Genomic DNA, 23,725 nt, shown 5'->3' with positions numbered 1-23,725 from the left:
GCTGAATGAATTAAACATGCATGTCCCTCTCCCTTTTTCTTTGCCTCGATTATAATCATACTTTTGTCATCCCTCCCATTGCTAGACATAAACACAAACTGCTGAATTAGCAGTCCATTATGCTAAATCAATTATATGTGCTTAATGTACACTTCAGATGGAATATTATATTAGCTCAAATTATTCATGATTTTAGTTGTTTCACTTAATAATTACATTAAACACAGTCATACTGTATTGATGAACAGAGAAAATGAGAAGAAAAGGAAAATGCCTTTCATTAAGGGAAATAAAGAAAGGAAGGAGAGAAGGAAGGAAGAGGGAGGGAGAATTTTTTTTTATATCAGACTTATAGAGTGAAGAGAACCCTGAGTGAAATAAGGGGTCAGAAAAACTATATTGGTCACAGTCCTGCCACTCACTTGCTGTGTGATCTTGTGTAAGTCACTTGATATGGCTCAAGTCTTTACTTCCTTCATCTGTGAAATGGTCAACTGAATTAATTGTTTTCATATAGGAAAGTTGGAGTAAACAGAATCTGAATGGTTTTCCCAAGATCACTCAAGCAGTTGACAGCATAGTTTGTTTTATAATACCAAATCTTATTATCAGATATCCAGATATGAAAACTTTTCCCTTTACCTTCATCCCCCAAAAGGTGCCTTCAAGATTGATCTAACAAGGAAAAAAAATACATACCACAATTCTCTTCTGTGATCTGCCTTTTTCTTGGTAAATGAGATGAGCTTGACTACCTGTAATCAGTGTATAACAAGACATCCAGATAGGCTAGTAAGATATATGGTGTCATATTGAGCCCTAACCAATGCTAACCACCTTATTTTTCCTATAGCTGTTAGATTCTGTGACCGGTGCCATTTGATCAAGCCTGATCGCTGCCACCACTGCTCTGTCTGTGCCATGTAAGTGACATCCATATTTCCCCTGGGCTGAGCTTGGACAACAACCTGACTGATCCTAACATGTGACCATGCCTAGATAAGAGCATTTCCTTTCAATCATAATGAACACATGCCACATACCCTCTTAGAATGACGATTATTCAAACTATTCTAAAGATAGGAAAGAGATATAAAACTCCATTTTAAAAATAAATGTTCGGGGTGCCTGGGTGGCTCAGTCGGTTGAGCGTCCGACTCTTGATTTCGGCTCAGGTCATGATCTCAGGGTCCTGAGATGGAGCCCCAGGTCAGGTTCCACGCTCAGTGGGGAGTCTGCTTCTCCCCCTCTCCCTCTGCTCCTCCCCCTGCTCACACTCTATCTGTCAAATAAAACTTTTTAAAAAATTAAAAAATGGGGCGCCTGGGTGGCTCAGTCAGTTAAGCATCTGCCTTCAGCTCAGGCCATAATCATGGGGTCCTGGGATCGAGCCCTGCATTGGGCTCCCTGCTCAGCGGGGAGCCTGCTTCTCTCTCTACCTCTGCTGCCCCCCCTGCTTCTGCTCTCTCTCTCTTATGTTCTCTCTCTCTCAAATAAATAAAAAAAATCTTTAAAAATAAATAAATAAATAAAAATTTAAAAAATTAAAAAAAATAAATGTTCTGTCTCAGAACAGTTTAGATTTATAGAATTATTGTGATGATAGTTCTCATATGTCCTACATCCAGTTTCCCCTATTATCAACATCTTACATTAGTATGATACATTTGTTACAACTAATGAACCAACATCAATACATTATTTTTATTTGAAGTCCATACTCTGTTTAGAATTCCAGTTTCCCCTATTATCAACATCTTACATTAGTATGATACATTTGTTACAACTAATGAACCAACATCAATACATTATTTTTATTTGAAGTCCATACTCTGTTTAGAATTCCTCAGTTTTTCTCTAATGTTCTTTTTCTTTTCTAAGATCCCATCCAGGATACCACATTACATTTAGTTGGCATGTCTTCCCAGGTTCTTTTAGCTCTTACAGTTTCTCAGACTTTACTTGTTTTTGATAACCATGACAGTTTTTAGGATTTTAGGATTAATGATCAAGTATTTTGTAGAATATCCCTCAGTTGGGGTTTGTCTGATATTTTTCTCATGATTAGACTTGGGTACTGTGTTTTGGGTAGGAAGAGCATAGAGGTAAAATACCATTATCATTGTATTGTATCAAGGACACATATTATGAACATGACTTATCATGTTCATCTTGATCTTATCATATTAATCTTGATCATCTGGCTGAGGTAGTGTTTGTCAGATTTCTCTAATGTAAATTTACTCTTCCTCTGCTGCTTCCTTTACCCTTTGGAAGGAAGTCACTATGTATAGCCCAAACTAAAGGAATGGAAAATTATGCTCCCCCTCCTTGAAGGCAGAATATCTACATAAATTGTTTGGAATTCTTCTCTTGAGAGATTTGACTCTTCTCCCTTATTTGTTTCTTTATTTGTTTATTATTCATATAACTATATAGGCATGGATAATCACTTTATATTTTGGGTTATACCTCAGTACCACTTTATTTTGTTACTCGAATTATTCCAGCTTTGTAAAGTCACATCTGTATGTTAATAAATATAATCTTCATGTCCTTCTTCTTGGGTGTTATGTTCCACCCATATTTCTCTTACTATTGATTCAGAGAGATCTGTCAAAAGATCAGAAATAGCCAAAGTAAAATAAATAAATCACGAGAGTAGTAATTAGTAATTTTTTTTATTTTTTTAAAGATTTTATTTATTTATTTGAGAGAGAGAGAGCACAAGCAGGGGAGGGGCAGAGGGAAAGAGAGAAGCAGGCTCCTGGCTGAGCAGGGAGCCCAACGTGGGGCTCGATCCCAGGATCCCAGGATCATGAACTGAGCTGAAGGCAGACAATCGACTGAGCCACCCAGGGGCCCCTAATTAGTAAAATTTTATTGTGTACACACCAGAAAGACAGTTTGCAAACTGGGAGCACTCAAACCAAAACATAAAATGAGGCTTGAGATATATTGTTATAAAACAGCTTATATAGTGAGAAAACAAGGCCTTTTTATTCTTCACAGTGGTTAGGATATTCATAATTTTCTTAAATGATAGAGAATTGGTCAGTGGTTACTTTATATCAACCTTAGAAAACAGTTTAAATTTTAATGATTTCCAGAGGCATAAGCAAGAAATGACCCAGGTCAGGTCAGTCTTATAAAATAAGCTAAATTAAGCTTTGCTTGTATGACTAAACTGGTTTTGTCAGCTTGAGAAATTTGCAAGGATGGTCTCCATTTGTCTTTTATTTTAACAGACTGTAGCCATATGTTTTCTTCTGTATTTTTATTAATCTGTATATTGAGCAAAATGAGGGGAGATATCTTAGACTTCTAGGCATGTAACTTGCTGCCCGTATAATCCTATAAAGTGTTGTGATTGGCTCATCCAAGAAATAACTGAGAACAAAATAATTTTGCAGTAGCTTATAGTGGAAATCTAGGAATGAGTGTACTGGTACCATGTAAAAATACTGGTGAGACTTGAGTTCAATTATGAGGTATTACTTCATTTCCGTAGCTCCACTTATTACACTGTATTTTGTTTCTTTTGTAGGTGTGTATTAAAAATGGACCATCACTGCCCTTGGTATGTCCCTTTGATTCATGTCTTTATTCTGAAAGGGTCAAAGTTGCTCAAAATGCCAATTTCCCAAGCACAGTTGTAACATGTTTGTTTCTCTAACCATAAATCACTGGGTCTTGTATATACATGGGGGACAGGGCAGGCATAACATTTTAAAGCAAAAATAAATATACCACCAAAGGTATGGTAGTGAATTCCTGAGCTCACAAAACTAATGGTCTTTTGTCCATTAGCTTTAGTAATTGGGTGTAGTAATGAAATCAAGCACAAATAGTTCTCTTCTTTGACATTATACAATTAAGTTCTGTTTTTAGTTGTCTTGATGTTTGAAATATTCTAGATCATTAACTTCAGCAATTCTCCAAATTTTGTATGTCTGACCTAGAGAACCAGTCTGAAACATCTAACTACAAAGAGAACATGCCACACTGTACTAAGTGTAGCTGTTGAGATTATAGTAGGTTTTTAGCATCCAAGATTCAGGTTTTCTTGGGTGGGTCAGGAACCAGTCCAGAACTATTAAGTAGGCCAGGTGTCTCTATGCCTGTAAATGAAAAGAGAAAGAAGTGAGACATGAACTTGTTTTTCTAGTCTGTTTCTATTAAGGGACTTCTGTTGAGTTTCTACACAACACATAATAAAGCAGCAAGAATAACGTCCTTCCATTGCTTTGTTCATTTATGTATCAGTGTGTTCTCAATCAATGGATCCTGATTTCAAATTCTTTTCTTTTTTTTTTTTTAGGGTTAATAATTGCATTGGCTTTTCCAACTACAAATTCTTTCTTCAGTTCTTAGCTTATTCTGTTCTCTACTGCCTGTACATTGCTACAACAGTCTTCAACTATTTCATCAAATACTGGAGAGTAAGTTAAATAACCCTGAAAGGTCACCCCCAAAACACACATCTGTGACATTTTTCAACTTTCCTTTTTACATTTTGAAATACTAAGATAACCAGAAAGGAAGCCACCAAAAACAAGTTTCCCATGTGGAATATTCTGAGATTTAGGAGTTTGTTATTTAAGGATTCCACTTAAATTTCTGTCATACATGAGAATCTTGTTAAGACCTTTGGGAACCTAACCTCTTGACTCTTAGTGATTCTTTACAATATATTTACCTAGTCAAGTTTAAAATATCCACTTCTTACCAATTATAGATTTTTAAAATGTTGAAACTAATTTTGAATCTCTAGTTTCCTAAGAAAAATGCTAACAAAATATTCCCTCGGGGCGCCTGGGTGGCTCAGTCGTTAAGCGTCTGCCTTCGGCTTGGGTCATGGTCCCAGGGTCCTGGGATCGAGCCCCGCATCGGGCTCCCTGCTCTGCGGGAAGCCTGCTTCTCCCTCTCCCACTCCCCCTGCTTGTGTTCCCTCTCTCGCTGTCTCTCTCTCTGTCAAATAAATAAATAAATAAAATCTAAAAAAAAAAAAACCAAACAAATATTCCCTCATTGTCCGAAAATACTTTCTCATTTCCTGTTCAAAGGAGAGTTGCAAAATTCCTACTGGACAAAAAGATTCATTGACTCATCTTCGCACATAACCAAAATGAAATGGGGAGTCTTATTTGAGCTTTATATGACAAACACTGGGTTGGGAATTAGAAAAACTGAGTTCTAATACTGGCTCTGTTACCTGCTTCCCTGGGTTCTAATACTGGCCCTGTTACCTGCTTCCCTGGCTCATTGCCAAGGTCAAATGAAACATATGTTGAAAGGTAAAGTACTTTTACCTTCTTAATGATTTTGATGATTATAGTGAAATCTAAAAGAGAATTTCACATTTCTTCTACTTGAAGATTTCAACCATATCCCATCTATTTCCAAACGAATTGAAGGCAGATTTTTACTTTACGTATGTGTGTGGGGTCTGGCAGCAGTATAGTGAATTTTTTTTTATTTCATGTCAATGGACTCCAGAAGATATCCCTTCCCCACAATTCCAGTACAGTAGTTAAAATATCATAACCTTCCATGATGAGGGTTGTCCAAACTGAACCTAAATAGCAAAAGACAGATGTGGGCAGAGCTATTAGTAATTACTGAAGGAATTGTACAGGAGCCCATATAATAGGAATATCTCACGTCAGGTGAAGAGGTAAAACAACAGGGAAAGAATGTGAATCCTGTGACCAGACTAAAGATTATAATAAAGTGGAGAACAAAGAAAGAGAGGCAGTGAGAACCTAAATACTTGAGAGTAGTTAAATTATTAATTAGTGCTTTGATCCCTACTAGTGTAGAAAATATAGTATAAAAAATTACAGTGATATGTGCTTTCCATTTTCCCAACTTTCTTAATCAATTCAGATATTTAATAACTTTAAGAATCAGGAATTATGGGGCGCCTGGGTGGCTCAGTCAGTTAAGTGTCTGCCTTTGGCTCAGGTCATGATCCCAGGGCCCTGGGATCGAGTCCCACATTGGGCTCCCTGCTCAGCAGAGAGTCTGCTTCTCCCCCTGCCACTACCCACCCTCCGGCTTGTGCACTCTCTCATGCGCGCGCTCTCTCTCTCTCAAATAAATAAATAAGAATCAGGAATTATATAATGTACATCAAAATCTTCAACTCAGGGACACCTGGGTGGCTCAGTTGGTTAAGCCTCCGCCTTTGGCTCAGATCATGATCCCAGGGTCCTGGGATCTAGCCCTGCATCAGGTTCCTTGCTCAGCGGGGAGCCTGCTTCTCCCTCTGCCCCTTCCCCTGCTCATGCTCGCTCTCTCTCTCTCTGACAAATATTGATAAAATCTTTAAAAAAAATCTTCAACTCAGAGATACAAAAATATAAGGAGAAATGAAGTTTTCTCATAAATTTTCCCCAAATACAAAATGATTCATTATCTTGGCATCTCTTCTTTGGCTCCTTTCCATATCTCAGGATCTCTTATCTATTGCTCAAGTTTTCATGACCTGTTTGGCATCCCATTCACACACTGAGCTACTACCCTGAATGTAAAGAAAATCTACTGTATCCAATTCAGCAGAGAAAGTGTCAGCCTTGTCTTCACTACAGACCTTACTTGGTCTTCAACAGAGTAGCTACTGTTTAAGAACTCATAACGGAGTAAACAATGTTGCATTTTACACATTTTGCCTTGGCCCTCCAACTCAGTCAATCATCAAATACCACAATGCCATCCAGGTGCTGTACACTTTTTTTTTCACTCTTGAAAGATAATATTTGGTTGTGAATTAATTACCAAAAATATGCCAGTATTCACGAGCACAAGATGAGCATAGCCTTGTCTTTTTCCTATTCCCTCATTTTTTCTCTAAAATAGATTAGCTCATGCCTGACAGATGGGATGTAAGAAAACCTGTCTTGGCTTGCTCTCATAATGAAAAGGGCATTGATGATTCAGAAAAATGCTTCTATGCAGTCTCTCCAGCCAGAAAGCACTTTGGGGTGGTTTAGAGATGGCTTTTTCAATTTAAATTGAGTCGCACCTTAAAATAAAAAGTAAACACTGCCATATATTTTAAAAACCATGTATCAAGGTGACTAGCGGTTCTCCTAAGAACAGCAGCCTCCGTTTGTATGATACTTTACCATTTTCAAAGCACTTTCATATCTATTATTTCATCTTCTCCTCAACACAACCTTATAAAGTACACAAAATAGGAATTGTAGTCTCATTTAAAAATGATAAAACTGGGGCTCATAGTAGTTAAGTGACTTGCTCAGGATTACCCAGCTTGTAAGTTTCAGTCAGGACTGGAGGCTATCTGACCCTAAGCCCAGAGATCTTAAACACTACACCATATCCTACCGCCCATTATGGTCCTGCAGTAGAGAAGCTATAGCTCCTTTGGAATAAAGAATTCAGAAGACAATGATCAGGTCATGTTTTTCCTCCATATATTAAGTTAAAGAGTAGCTACTTTGATAGGAAATTGATCTTTTACCCTATGAAAAAAGTAGTAATATACACCTTCCACACTGGGCCATGAATCTCTTCACAGAGACTATGAATTATTTTAGAACCAAGATAGTAGTATTATTCTACCAGTATTCCTCTGAACTGTTTCTGGTGGTTATTGCTTTGAGTAATTTAGCATGGTTATCTCCTGGGAAGGTAATTTCAAACACAGGGCCATCAACCTCTTCTAACAACAACAAAAAAAAGGCGGGGGAGGGGGTGGGGGGGACTTTATCAAGGGATATCCTTTGGCAGACAAAGGACAGTTCTACAAAAGTAATTAGGGGAGGAAAAGACTTCCAACTTAGCTACCCAGGGTGTGAACTGACTTTCTGTCTGTCCCTCTTGCCTAGACATTTCCTATTGCCCATTTAAATATGAAAGATAAGAAGTAAAATAAATGTAAGCTTTAAAAGCTTTAATAAACATACTCAAAAAGTAGAGATTATGAAAGCAAAAACCTAGCTAGGCAAAACCCACTACAAAACAATATATAATTTTTTTCCTATAAACTCAAAACAAAACAAACACAAGCCAATCAAATTTAGTTTGGGAGCTTAGGCCAAGATTTTGTGGAAGGATCATTTCAGAAAGGAGCTTCAGATGAAGTTTTCTGAAGGTTGAAGTCCTTGAGGTAACTATGTCCTGGGCTGCTCTACCCCCATGTAAATTTTACCCAGACTACTCGTCAGCTGAAAACATCTGACTGACTGACTTCTCCTTATCTTCATCCTTCAAACATATATACTCCGAAAGATCCCCAATATTTCCTTACATCAAAATGAATAAAAATTTTCTCTAAGAAAAAAATCCATGCTATCTGAATTTTCCAAGTGTTTCCAAGTCCTAATTTTTTCCTTCCAAATTGAAGTAGAACCAGTCCCTAATGTTAAAGTCCACTTCAATCAAGAATCACCTTTAACTTTACTACTCAAGAGCATTTGGAAATACTTTAATGCAATTCATCATGCCAAAAAAATGATCAGCACAGGAAAGGGGGAAATAAAAAACTTCTCTCAACTGCTTACTCCAAAACTGAAAATGTTTTCTAAAGTTCTCTTCAGAAGATAAAATGTGCATGCTGGTTTAGGGCTGCATGTAAAAAAAGAAGGTTGGCACCACATGGAAAATAAGATGTCCCAGATAACTATAAAAGTCTTTAGCTACCTACTTTTACAATTGCCTGTCAACTCCTGCTTGATTTTACTGTCTAAAGAGCTATTTCACAGAATTTGATATACCAACACCTTCTACTTCAACTATAAAAAACATCCACAAATTTTCACTAGCTTTAAAGTCGGGTTATAACTTATGGGTAGAGCATTTTGAAATTCTACCTATGTGTTTTAACTTCCTACAGGTATCACTGTGATGTTTTCAACATACATATGTCCAAGGAAACATGATATATAAAGTATTTCAGAATAACCCATCTTGAGACAAGAGGATGAACCATATGACCTCAAGATCACCTCTGGCCAGTGATTCATAATTTGCAAACTAAATGGAGTACTAGCCTTAAGATGTTGCATACCAATTATGGCCTGAATATATCCTTCTTACACTACTATTTTCTAATTGCTGCAGTATATACTCTGTTTTACACTGAACTTAATCAAGGATCCATTTTAGGCTTTGTAGGCTGAAAGCATATCCATAATGAGGTATGGTCATCAACAGAAAGAACTTTTATAAAAATTTTATAAAATCTGTTTTTTTAATTATAGCTAGACATTTTATACATATGAGAAAAGTGCTAACATACAGAAAAACTAGCCAAGCCTTATCACTTTAATCCTTTGTTTCTATTTGTTTATTATTTCTGTTCTAGGGGGAATTGCCCAGTGTTCGCTCAAAGTTCCATGTTCTTTTCCTCCTCTTTGTGGCCTGCATGTTTTTTGTCAGCCTTGTGATTCTCTTTGGTTACCATTGTTGGCTCGTCAGCAGAAACAAAACCACCTTAGGTAAGACTGGATATTAAGATGAGGGAAGAAACACATTAATGTATATCATAGTGGCATATGGATTATTCCCAAGGAAGAGAAAAAGTTCCAGTGAAGCATTTTATTTGTAGTGACATTCTTTTGCTTACAAACTGAGACAGATATAAACACGTTTAACCAAACTGGAGAGCCATAGTGAATGAATAAAGCATTATTGAATGAAACCTCACACAAAACCAAAATGGATCATTGCTCTTTATAATTCACATTGGGTAATAACATCCCAAATTTATAGCTTGAAAAATTTCTAAAAGGTGTTCACATGAGGAAATGGAGGAAAAATCAGTACAGAAGGGAACATCAGAAGGGAGAGGTGAAGGTTAATAAAGATAGAAGACTCTAAATTATTGAGGGCATCCAAAGACAGAGTGCTGAGAAAGAATCCAAACCAACAAATCACTGGATATCTACAATCATCAAGGAGCTGTGGAGGACTGGGAATATGATAAATACACTGAATAAGTGAGTTTCTAGAAAATAAGTACAAGAAATGAACTTTTTTTTTTCTGTTACTCTATACTCCAGGCTGTTATTTGGAGAATTATGTTTCTGCTGGATTCCACTGTAACAACTTTATTTCATCTATCGTGAAACAAATATTTACATTGTATACAAATAAATGCATGAGGAGTGAGGAGAAAGTGTCCAAATATTGAATGTTTAGCTAAGATAGATTGAGCAAAGTTTAGTACAAAAGCCACTATACATTTGGAACTCATTTACTAATAATGCCAATAGCTAAGAAAATATTTACACTCCTTTTCTAAACCAGATATCTGTAGCACTTAGTTGCTAGGGTAGTAGATCAGCACATTTGGCTTAGACATAACTACAAAGTAGAGAAGTACTAAAAACTTCACGATAACAGAATTTGAAAACAAAGAACAAACGGGAAATGGCTAGATGCAGCCAGTCCAACAGTGAAAGTATTTTTTGCTTAATGGGATAAATGTGTGTCTAAAAATAATGTGCACTCACATGGTCCAACTCCTCAGTCTTTGAAGTGATTATAGTTCATCTGTTGACATTTTTACTGGAGTAAAACTCAGTTTCTTACATTCACAGGTTTCAGTGTAAACATCTTCATTTCTGAAATGTCATTTCTGAAATGTCAAAACCAAATCAATGTCATTACCAACTCTTTATGCATCATTACTTTAGTCCCAGCTCTAAAGATGGAGACCACTGGGCTGCTGTTGCCACTTAGATTCAAATAAAGTACTGTTAAATTTGTTCTCTCATGCCTTACAATGCAGCAGCACAAAATATATAGTTCCCCGATGGCTGCTTAATTATTTCTACCATTATGTGATTCTTCTGCCTTTAAAAAAATAGAGTACCAATTCTTTGCATTTAATAACAAAATTATTTTGTATTAAGTAATGAAACTTGTTTTTACTAAGTAATTTAACAATAACTAAGGATGAGAGGCCAATGCTACCACAGCAAAAAGATATTGTAGCATCAAGTCACATTCATGGAGAACTGTAAGATCATGATAGTCCTGAACTTTGTTCCTTTATTGCTTTCTTCCTCTTCTCTTCAACTCCCCTATCCTGCCCTAGAGGCCTTCTGTACTCCAGTGTTTACAAGTGGCCCAGAGAAAAATGGGTTCAACCTTGGCTTCATCAAAAATATCCAGCAAGTGTTTGGAGATAACAAGAAGTTCTGGTTAATACCTATTGGGTCCAGGTAGGTAATTATTACCACTGAAAGAAGTTGATGCTGGACCATGCCTTGAAATAGGAAATTCTGTTTTAATTGTGGTTTGCAACAAATAACAGTCCAGTAAAAAACTCTATTCCCCAAGCTTTTTTATTTCTAGGTTAATAAAGAGAAATTAGGAGGTGAGGGTATGATAAATAGACATTCTCATGCTTTGTGACAGTGTAAACTGGTACCACTCTTTTATAAATGAATTTGGTAATATGTATAAAAAATGATAAGAATCCACATGTCCATTGTCCTGTAATTCCACTTCTAAAAATCTATCCTAAAAACAAACAAACTAGGCATAAAAATGTTCATCACAACAATATTTCCAGCCAATAATTAGGAAACATCCAACCTAAACATTCAACAATATGCTATATATATATATATATATCCCCACTGACTGGAATATTATGTAGTCATAAGTAATAGTTATTAAAACTATGTCATAGTAAAGGGAAATGCTCCCTCTATTTTAAGTGAAAAATGTAGAATTGAAATGGTATGTACTCTGTGATCAAAAATATATGCAAAAATATGTACAAATAAATCAGAAGAAAACAACAGAGGGGACACCTACCCTAAAAATGCTGTAAGTGGATAAGTGGTACCAGTTGGTGTTTCACAGGCTCATTTATTTAAGCTCTATGGTATATCCTACTATCCTGGCTATAAAGTGCAAGACAAAACTGTGTTGGTGGGTAATGTTGATTAATAACTGTTACCAGCAATTATTTGCACCCCACTAACACACATATACAAATACACACACAGTATCACTACATCAAAGAAAGGTCTAAAATGAGTCTTCTCTGAAATAAAAAAACAAAAACAAAAATGAAAGCCCATTCACTTATAATCAGTATACTTACATCCTCTGTAGAGAACTATCAATAAAATCTGTCAACTTTCAGTTAACCACAATTATGAACAGGAGAAAAGGCATAGGTAATATAAAATGAGTAATTCAAAAGTCACTCAGATATAAATTTGCAATGCAGTCAGATATATATTCTCAAATGTTCAAACTGTAGCCCACTCTAGCCAGAACTTAGTTCCCTCCAATGCATCCCATCTGTTGGTGGACAGAGATTCACCAAGGAGGTAGCCCTAGATTACCAAAGATATCCACAAAGTGGATCCCACGTGAGGGTAATTGCCCCCAAAATCTGCACTCCTAGAGATGCCTCATTCTGGCTGTTTCCCATAGTTCCTAATAACCTTTCTGCCATACAAGCCAAATAACGGGACATTCAGACATTAATATCTATCACCAATTCACAGCAACTTATCTCCAATATATCAATGATTCTGAATCTGCTAATTTTTGTTGAAAATTTAGAACCAAAGCAATAAGATAGTTGGATATAAATTCGGATGATCATTAAATGATATTTATGAAGCCTGCAATATGTGCATATTGCCATAGCTGGGCATTGTGGGAAACAAGTTTAACAGTTGCTTACAAACCAAAACAGTTGACAGTGATGCAGACAAACAAGACATAGAAATTGAAAGCAATACAGCAACTAAATGATGCTGTTGTTAAACCCTATTCCACCATGGCTTTAGTGAATAAGCTAAATGGTTTAAATCTTTCTAAGAAACCAGTCCTATTTCTAAGAGGGTTATTAGATTCACAAAAAGTCTATGTCAGCTGCAAGAGTTCACTGCCTTCCTTTCCCCAACAGCCCTGGTGATGGACACTCCTTCCCTATGAGGTCTATGAATGAGTCACAAAACCCACTGCTAGCAAATGAAGAGCCCTGGGAAGACAACGAGGATGAAAACCGAGGTGAGGAGGCTCAGAAGGAAGTCTTTTCTCCACCCATCAGAGCAAGCACTACTAAAGACCATGTTAATACAACCAAAGTAGTGTAGTGAGAAAATAGTGTCCAGAAAGATTACATAAGCATGTCAACCTCATAAGTGCCCTTTGGATAGAGAAGGGCAAGTATGGCCAGATTTGTGTAGCAAATACAGGTGGCTTAGGTTGGATTAGATGGCAGCGTGGAAGGTTTCTTAACAGTTTTGTGATACCATGATTTATAACCAAAGAGATAAGTCAGGAAACATAATAAACACTGCTGTGTATATTTATAAACAGTCCTGCCAGTTGCTCACTCAATGGTGCTTTGCTTGAGTTAATTTAATCAGTGGACTGCAGCTCACCTTTCTCTACCCTAATTTATTCACATTGCTTAAATTTTCTTTATTTTTTTTAAGATTTTGTTTATTTGAGAGAGAGAGTGAGTGAGAGAGAGAACACAAGCAGGGGCAGAGGGAGAGGGAGAAGCAGACTCCCCGGCTAAGCAGGGAGCCTGATGAGGGGCTTCATCCCAGGACCCTGGGATCATGACCTGAGCCGAAGGCAGACACTTAACCAACTGAGCCACCCAGGTGCCCCTAATTTCCTTTAAAACACATTCCCATTCTGTCTTAGAATGGTTTAAATACACAAAGAAATATAGGATATGTAGGCAAGCCTACACGGCATGTAGTCTACTTTTCTAAAAGGCAGAGCAGCAAAGGAAAAATGAGGAAGCAGAACTTTGTCCTTCCACCTTTCTCCCACCAGATTTTTGGATCATAATGAGATTGGTGTGTGCGTGTGTGAAAAGCTTTAAGTTCTCATGTCACATACCCCTACCATCACCTGTTCTTTGTCTCCACGTGATGTTATGCTTGCAACTGTGCCTCCAGCATGTGTTTATGTTGCTAATACCAGGCATCAAAGTGTAATTTTTACCAGCTGATCCCAATAATACAGTAGCTGACAAAAATTTTGAGTGAGAAATAGTAGTACTAGTCGGAAACTGTACCTGGGGTGAATGAGGCTGATGAGGACACAGAAAAGCATTGAGGTGAGGAACAGAGATGGGAAGCATGCTTTTATAAATGTTTGCCCAGTTAAATTTTCTACGTCCAAGGTTTCTATCTCAAAGTCCCTTTTTAGAGTAAGGCAGATTGCTAGGACTAAGGAAGATAAAACATTCCAAAATTCACAGTTACAAAGGGAAAGAGTTCTTGCCCAGCTGACTGGGCACCTCCCGTATTGACTCCTGCTGAACCTTTATTGAAAAACTGACTTACCTTCCTTCAGCTATCACTCTTTCCATTTTGCTCCTTCAAGTTTTTATTTAAATTCAATTAGTTAATATACAGTGTAATATTAATTTCAGGTATAAAATTTAGTAATTCAACACTAAATAAAGCACAGGGTGCTACCACAACATGTGCCCTCCTTAATCCCTATCACCTATTTAACCCATCCCCAAAACAATTCCTCTCTGATAACCATCAGTTTGTTCTCTATAGTGAAGAGTCAGCTTCTTGGTTTTCCTTTCATTTTTTCCCCCATGTTTGTTTTGTTTCTTAAATTCCACATGAGTCGGGGGGAGGAGCAAGATGGTGGAGGAGTAGGAGACCTAAATTTTGTCTGGTCCCAGGAATTCAGCTACATAGGGATCAAACCATTCTGAACACCTACGAACTCAACAGGAAATCAAAGAAAAGAATAGCAGCAACTCTCTGAACAGAAAAGCAACCACTTTCTGGAAGGTCTCTTCTGATTTGTTTAGTGTATATTTTTCTGGGGTCGTTGTTACCCTGTTAGCATTGTGTTCTCTCATTCGTCTTTTCTCCTCTGGACAAAATGACAAGACGGAAAAAAATCACCTCAACAAAAAGAACAAGAGGCAGTACCGACTGCCAGGGACTTAATCAATACGGACATTGGTAAGATGTCAAAACTAGAGTTCAGAATGATGATTTTAAAGATACTAGCTGGGCTTGAAAAAGCATGGAAGATATTAGAGAAACCCTTTCTGGAGAAATAAAGAACTAAAATCTAACCAAGTCGAAATCAACAAGGCTATTAATGAGGTACAATAAAAAATGGAGGCTCTAATGGTTAGGATAAATGAGGCAGAAGAGAAAATTAGTGATAAAGAAGACCAAATGATGGAAAATAAAGAAGCTGAGAAAAAGAGAGATAAACAACTACTGGATCACGAGGGCAGAATTCGAGAGATAAGTGATACCATAAGATGAAACATATTAGAATAATTAGGATCCCAGAAGAAGAAAGAGAGAGAGGGGCAGAAGGTGTATTGGAGCAAATTATAGCAGAGAACTTCCCTCAATTGGGGAAGGAAACAGGCATCAAACTCCAGGAGGCACAGAGAAACCCCTTCAAAATCAATAAAAATAGGTCAACACCCTGACATCTAATAGTAAAACTTATGAGTCTCAGAGAGAAAGAGAAAATCCTGAAACAGCTTGGGAGAAGAGATCTGTAACCTACAATGATAGAAACATAAGACTGGAAGGAGACCTATCCACAGACAGCTGGCAGGCCAGAAAGGACTGGCAGGATATATTCAGAGCACTAAATGAGAAAAATATGCAGCCAAGAAGACTATATCCAGCTAGGCTGTCACTGAAAATAGAAGGAGAGATAAAAAGCTTGCAGGACAAACAAAAACTAAAGGAATTTGCAAACATGAAACCAACCCTACAAGAAATATTGAAAGGGGTCCTCTAAGCAAAGAGAGAGCCTAAAAGTAACATAGACCAGAAAGGAAAACAGACAATATACAGTAACAGTCACCTTACAGGCAATACAGTGGCACTCAATTCATATCTTTCAATAGTTACCCTGAATGTAAATGGGCTAAATGTCCCAATCAAAAGACACAGGGTATCAGATTGGATAAAAAAAACAAGACCCATCAATATGCTGTCTGCAAGAGACTCATTTTAGACCCAAAGACACCCCCAGATTGAAAGTGAGGAGGTGGAAAATCATTTACCATGCTAATGGACACCAAAAGAAAGCTGGGGTGGCAATCCTTATATCAGACAAATTAGATTTTAAACCAAAGACTGTAATAAGAGATGAGGAAGGACACTATATCATACTTAAAGGGTCTATCCAACAAGAGATCTAACAATTTAAATATCTATGCCCCTAACATGGGAGCAGCCAATTATATAAGGCAATTAATAACAAAAGCAAAGAAACACATCGACAACAATACAATAATAGTGGGGGACTCTAACACCCCCCTCACTGAAATGGACAGATCATCTAAGCAAAAGATCAACAAGGAAATAAAGACTTTAAATGACACACTGGACCAAATGGACTTCACAGATATATTCAGAACATTCCATCCCAAAGCAACAGAATACACATTCTTCTCTAGTGCCCATGGAACATTCTCCAGAATCGATCACATCCTAGGTCACAAATCAGGTCTCAACCAGTACCAAAAGATTGGGATCATTCCCTGCGTATTTTCAGGCCACAGTGTTTTGAAACTAGAACTCAATAACAAGAGAAAAGTCAGAAAGAACTCAAATACATGGAGGCTAAAGAGCATCCTACTAAATAATGAATGGTTCAACCAGGAAATTAAAGAAGAATTTTAAAAAACTCATGGAAACAAATGAAAATGAAAACACAACTGTTCCAAATCTTTGGAATGCAGCAAAGGCGTTCCTAAGAGGAAAGTATATAGCAATACAAGCCTTTCTCAAGAAACAAGAAAGGTCTCAAGTACACAACCTAACCCTACACCTAAAGGAGCTGGAGAAAGAACAACAAATAAAGCCTAAGCCCAGCAGGAGAAGAGAAATAATAAAGATCAGAGCAGAAATCAATGAAATAGAAACCAAAAGAACAGTATAACAGATCAACGAATCTAGGAGCTGGTTCTTTGAAATTATTAACAAGATCGATAAACCCCTGGCCAAACTTATCAAAAAGAAAAGAGAAAGGACCAAAAGAAAAAAAAAAAAGAAAAGAAAAAGGACCCAAATAAATAAAATCATGAATGAAAGAGGAGAGATCACAACCAACACCAAAGAAATACAAACAATTATAAGAACATATTATGAGCAACTCTATGCCAGCAAATTAGATAATCTGGAAGAAATGGATGCATTCCTAGAGATGTATAAACTACCAAAACTGAACCAGGAAGAAATAGAAAATAGAAATAGAAAACCTATAACCACTAAGGAAATTGAAGCAGTCATCAAAAATCTCCCAACAAACAAAAGCTCAGGGCCAGATGGCTTCCCAGGGGAATTCTACCAAACATCTAAAGAAGAATTAATACCTATTCTTCTGAAACTGTTCAAAAAAATAGAAATGGAAGAGAATCTTCCAAACTCGTTTTATGAGACCACCATTACCTTGATCCCCAAACCAGACAAAGACCCCATCAAAAAGGAGAATTACAGACCAATATCCTTGATGAACATGGATGCAAAAATTCTCACCAAGATACTAGCCAATAGGACCCAACAGTACATTAAAAGGATTATTCACCACGACTAAGTGGGATTTATCCTTGGGCTGCAAGGTTGGTTCAACATCCACAATTCAATGTGATACAATACATTAATAAAAGAAAGAACAAGAACCATATGATCCTCTCGATAGATGCAGAAAAAGCATTTGACAAAGTACAGCATCCTTTCTTGATCAAAACTCTTCAGAGAATAAGGATAGAGGGCACACACCTCAATATCATAAAAGCCATCTATGAAAAACCCACAGTAAATATCATTCTCAATGGGGAAAAACTGAGAGCTTTCCCCCTAAGATCAGGAACACGGCAGGAATGTCCACTATCACCACTGCTCTTCAACATAGTACTAGAAGTCCTAGCCACAGCAATCAGACAACAAAAAGAAATAAACAGCGTCTGAATTGGCAAAGAAGAAGTCAAACTCTCATTCTTTGCAGATGATGTGATACTTTATGTGGAAAACCCAAAAGACTCCACCCCAAAACTGCTAGAACTCATACAGGAATTCAGTAAAGTGGCAGGATATAAAATCAATGCACAGAAGTCAGTGGCATTCCTATACACCAACAACAAGACAGAAGAAAGAGAAATTAAGGAGTTGATCCCATTTACAATTGCACCCCAAACCATAAGATACCTAGGAATAAATCTAACCAAAGAGGTAAAGAATCTGTACTCAGAAAACTATAAAATACTCATGAAAGAAATTGAGGAAGACACAAAGAAATGGAAAAACGTTCCATGCTCATGGATTGGAAGAACAAATATTGTGAAGATGTCAATGCTACCTAGAGCAATCTACACATTTAATGCAATCCCTATCAAAGTACCATCAGCTTTTTTCACAGAAATTGAACAAATCCTAAAATTTGTATGGAACCAGAAAAGATCCCGAATAGCCAGAGGAATGTTGAAAAAGAAAAGAAAAGCTGGTGGCATTACAATTCCAGACTTCAAGCTCTATTACAAAGCTGAAATCATCAAGACAGTATAGTACTGGCACAAAAACAGACACATAGATCAATGGAACAGAATAGAGAGCCCAGAAATGGACCCTCAACTCTATGGTCAACTAATTTTCGACAAAGCAGGAAAGAATGTCCAATGGAACAAAGACAGTCTCTTCAACAAATGGTGTTGGGAAAATTGGACAGCCACATGCAGAAGAATGAAACTGGACCATTTCCTTACACCACACACAAAAACAGACTCAAAATTATTGAAAGACCTAAATGTGGGACAGGAGTCCATCAAAATCCTAAAGGAGAACACAGGCAGCAACCTGTTCGACCTCAGCCACAGCAACTTCTTCCTAGAAACATCGCCAAAGGCAAGGGAAGCAAGGGCAAAAATGAACTATTGGGATTTCATCAAGATAAAAAGCTTTTGCACAGCAAAAGAAACAGTCAACAAAACTAAAAGACAACCGACAGAATGGGAGAAGATATTTGCAAATGACATATCAGATAAAGGGCTAGTATCCAAAATCTATAAAGAACTTCTTAAACTCAACACCCAAAGAACAAATGATCCAATCAAGAAATGGGCAGAAGACATGAACAGACATTTTTCCAAAGAAGACATCCAAATGGCCAACAGACACATGAAAAAGTGCTCAACATCGTTCAGCATCAGGGAAATCCAAATCAAAACGTCAATGAGATACCACCTCACACCAGTCAGAATGGCTAAAATTAACAAGTCAGGAAATGACAGATGTTGGCGGGGATGCAGAGAAAGGGGAACCCTCCTACACTGTTGGTGGGCATGCAAGCTGGTGCAGCCACTCTGGAAAACAGTATGGAGGTTCCTCAAAAAGTTGAAAATAGAGCTACCATATGACCCATCAATTGCCTGACTGGGTCTTTACCCCAAAGATACAAATGTAGGGATCCGAAGGGGTATGTGCGCTCTGATGTTTATAGCAGCAATGTCCACAATAGCCAAACTGTGGAAAGAGCCAAGATGTCCATCGACAGATGAGTGGATAAAGAAGAAGTGGTATATATATACAATGGAATATTGTGCAGCCATCAAAAGGAATGAAATCTTGCCATTTGCAATCACGTGGATGGAACTGGAGGGTATTATGCTGAGTGAAATAAGTCAATCAGAGAAAGACATGTATCATATGATCTCACTGATATGAGGAATTCTTAATCTGAGGAAACAAACTGAGGGTTGCTGGAGTGGTGGGGGGTGGGGGGATGGGGTGGCTGGGTGATAGACATCGGGGACGGTATGTGCTATGGTGAGCGCTGTGAATTGTGTAAGACTGTTGAATCACAGACCTGTACCTCTAAAACAAATAATACATTGTATGTTTTTAAAAAAAAAGAAGATAGCAGGAAGGGAAAAATGAAGGGGGGGAAATCGGAGGGGAAGATGAACCATGAGAGACTATGGACTCTGAGAAACAAACTGAGGGTTCTAGAGGGGAGGGGCGTGGGGGCATGGGTTAGCCTGGTGATGGGTACTAAAGAGGGCACGTACTGAATGGAGCACTTGTTGTTATACATAAACAGTGAATCATGGAACACTACATCAAAAACTAACGATGTAATGTATGGTGATTAACATAAGAAAATAAAAAAAATCATATTAAAAAAATTCCACATGAGTCAAATCATATGGTATTTGACTTTCTCTGACTGACTTATTTCACTTAGCATAGTACTATCTAGCTCCATCCGTGTCCTTGTAAATGACAAGATTTCATTCCTTTATATGGCTGAGCAATATTCCATTGTATATACATGCCACATCTTTATCCAGTCATCAGTCACTGGGTACTGGGGCTCTTTCCATAATTTGGCTTTTGTAGATAATGCTGCTATAAATATCAGGGTGCATTTATCCCTTCAAATTAGTATCTTTATATCCTTTGGGTAAATACCTAATAGTGCAATTACTGGACCATAGGTAGTTCTATTTTTAACTTTTTGAGGAACCTCCATACTGTTTTCCAAAGTGGCTGCACCAGTTTGCATTCCCACCAGCAGTGTAGGAGGGTTCCATTTTCTGCATTCTGGCCAACACCTGATGTTTCTGATGTTCATTTTTGCCATTCTGACAGGTGTGAGGTAATATCTGTAGTTTTGATCTGTATTTCCTTGATGATAAGTGATATTAAGCATCTTTTCCTGTGTCTCTTAGCCATCTGGATGTCTTCTTTGGAAAAAATGTCTATTCCTGTCTTCTGCCATTTCTTAAATGGATAATTTGTTTTTTGGGTGTTGAATTTGATAAGTTTATTACATGTTTTAGATACTAACCCTTTTAAGATATGTCATTTGCAAATATCTTCTCCATTCCATATGGTGCCTTTTAGTTTTGTGGATTGTTCCTTTTGATGTGCAGATGTTTTGTTTTGTTTTGTTTTGTTTTGTTTTGTTTTGTCTTGTTTTGATGAAGTCCCGATAGCTTTTGTTTCTCTTCCCTCAGGAGACATATCTAGAAAGAAGTTGCTCCAGCTGATGTCAAAGAGGTTACTGCCTGTGTTCTCCTCTAGGGTTTTAATAGTTTCCTGTCTCACATTTAGATCTTTCATCCATTCTGAATTTACTTTTGTGTATGGTGTAAGAAAGTGGTCCAGTTTCATTCTTTGCATGTGGCTGTCCCATTTTCCCAGCAACCTTTGTTGAAGAGACTTTTTCCATTGGATATCCTTTCCTGCTTTGTCAAAGATGAGTTGACCATGTAGTTGTAGGTTCATTTCTGGGTTTTCTATTCTGTTCCATTGCTCTTTGTGTCTATTTTTTTGTATAATAGTAATAGTATAATAGTAATATACTATTTTGATCACTACACCTTTGTGATATAACTTGAAGTCGGGAATTGTGATGCCGCCAGCTTTGCTTTGCTTTTTCAAGATTGCATTGGCTATTCAGGGTCTTTTGTAATTCTGTATAAATTGTAGGATTGTTTGTTCTAGCTCTGTGAAAAATGCTGGTGTTATTTTCAAAGGGATTGCATTAAATGTGTAGATTGCTTTGGTTAGGATAGATATTTTGACAATAGTTCTTCCTATCCATGATCATGGAATGTCTTTCCATTTCTTTGTGTCATCTTCAATTTCTTTCATCAGTGTTTTCTAGTTTTCAGAGTATAGGTCTTTACGTCTTTGGATAGATTTATTCCTAGTTATTCTATGGGTTTTGGTGCATTTATAAATGAGATGGATTCCTTGATTTCTCTTTCTGCTGCTCCATTATTGGTGTATGGAAGTGCAACAGATTTCTGTGATTGATTTTGTATCCTGTGACTTTATGGAATTCGTGTATCAGTCCTAGCAATTTTTTGGTTTGAGTCTTTTGGTTTCCTATACAGAGTATCATGTCATCTACAAAGAGTGAAAGTTTTGCTTCTTCCTTGCTGATTTTGATGCATTTTAATTCTTTTTGTTTTCTGATTGCTGTAGCCAGGACTTCCAGAAATATGTTGAATAACAGTGGTAAGAGTGGACATCCCTTTGTTGTTTGTGAACCTGTAGGAAAAGCTCTCAGTTTTCCCCACTGGGGATAATATTAGCTGTGGGTTTTTTTATATATGGCATTTATTATCTTGAGGTATATTCCCTCTATACCTACTTTGTTGAGGGTTTTTATCATGAATGGATATTGTGCTTTGTGAAATGCTTTTTCTGTATCTATTGAAATGATCATATGGTTCTTATCCTTTCTTTTATTAATGTGGTGTATCATGTTGATTGGTTTTCTAGTATGAACCAGCCTTGCAGCCCAGGAATAAATCCCACTTGATCGTGGTGAATGATTCTTTTAATGTTCTATTGGATCCGATTTCCTAGTATTTTATTGAGAATTTTTGCATCAGTGTTCATCAGGAATATTGGTCTGTAGTTCTCTCTCTTTTTTAATTGCATTTTTAAATTTTATTATGTTATGTTAATCACCATACATTACATCATTAATCTTTGATGTAGTGTTCCATGATTCATTGTTTGAGTATAACACCCAGTGCTCCATTCAGTACGTGCCCTCTTTAATACCCATCACCAGGCTAACCCATCCCCCCACCCTCCTCCCCTCTAGAACCCTCAGTTTGTTTCTCAGAGTCCATAGTCTCTCATGGTTCATCTCCCTCACTGATATCCCCCCCTTCATTTCTCACTTCCTACTATCTTTTTTTTTTTTTTAACATATAATGTATTATTTGTTTCAGAGGTACAGGTCTGTGATTCAACAGCCTTACACAATTCACAGTGCTGACCATAACACATACCCTCCCCAATGTCTATCACCCAGCCACCCCATCCCTCCCACCCCCCACCACTCCAGCAACCCTCAGTTTGTAGTTCTCTTTTTTAATGGAGCCTTTTCTGGTTTTGGTATCAGGGTAATGCTGGCCTCCTAGAATGAGTTTGAAAGTTTCCTTCCAATTTTATTTTTTTGAGTAGTTGGAAAAGAATAGGTATTAACTCTTTAAATGTTTGGTAGAATTCCCCTGGGAAGCCATCTGGTTCTGGAGTTTTGTTTGTTGGGAATTTTTTTATTTCTGAATCAATTTCTTTGCTGGTTATCAGTCTGTCAAGTTTTCTATTCCTTCCTGTTTCACTTTTGGTAGTTTATATGTTCCTAGGAATTTATCCATTTCTTCCAGGTTGCCCAATTTGTTGGCGTATAGTTTTTCATAATTCTCTTATAATTGTATTTCTGTGGTATTGGTTGTTATTTCCCCTCTCTCATTTGTGATTTTATTTACTTGGGTCCTTCCTCTTCTTTTTGTTAAGTCTGGCTAGGGGTTAATCAATTTTATTAATTGTTTCAAAGAACCAGCTCCTGGTTTCATTGATCTGTTCTATTGGTTTTTTGGGTTTTTTTTAGTTTCTATATCATTTATTCTGCTCTAATCTTTATTATTTCCCTTCTTCTGCTAGCTTTAGGCTTCATTTGTTGTTGTTTTTCTGGTTTATTCATGTGTAAGGTTAGTATGTTGCTTTGAGATTTTTCTTGCTTCTTGAGGTAGGCCTGTATTGCTATATATTTCCCTCTTAGGACCCCTTTTGCAGCATCTCAAAGGTTTTGGGCTGTCTTGTTCATTGGTTTCCATGTAATTTTTTTTTTAAATTCAGTTAGCCAACCTATTACATCTAACATCATTAGTTTTTTATTTAATGTTTAATGATTCATTAGTTGCATATAACACCCAGCGCCCTTCTCATCATGT

General features: G+C 37.2%; 1 protein-coding gene across 1 annotated transcript in view; it reads left to right on the top strand.

Annotated features, from left to right (window-relative positions):
* Positions 1–23,725, top strand: part of ZDHHC15 (zinc finger DHHC-type palmitoyltransferase 15) — a 153,745-nt gene that overhangs the window by 92,259 nt on the left and 37,761 nt on the right. The window contains exons 5-10 of the mRNA XM_045879768.3: positions 854–923; positions 3,548–3,580; positions 4,322–4,442; positions 9,332–9,464; positions 11,069–11,195; positions 12,908–13,011. Of these exons, the coding sequence (XP_045735724.1) occupies positions 854–923; positions 3,548–3,580; positions 4,322–4,442; positions 9,332–9,464; positions 11,069–11,195; positions 12,908–13,011 (588 nt within the window). The remainder of the gene's footprint in view (positions 1–853; positions 924–3,547; positions 3,581–4,321; positions 4,443–9,331; positions 9,465–11,068; positions 11,196–12,907; positions 13,012–23,725) is intronic.

The sequence above is a fragment of the Mirounga angustirostris genome, unplaced genomic scaffold, assembly GCF_029215605.1.
Source record: "Mirounga angustirostris isolate CCGP_5_RB_7025 unplaced genomic scaffold, mMirAng1.0.hap1 SCAF_11, whole genome shotgun sequence".
NCBI classification, from domain to species: domain Eukaryota; kingdom Metazoa; phylum Chordata; class Mammalia; order Carnivora; family Phocidae; genus Mirounga; species Mirounga angustirostris.
This window is presented reverse-complemented; position numbering and strand designations above follow the sequence as displayed.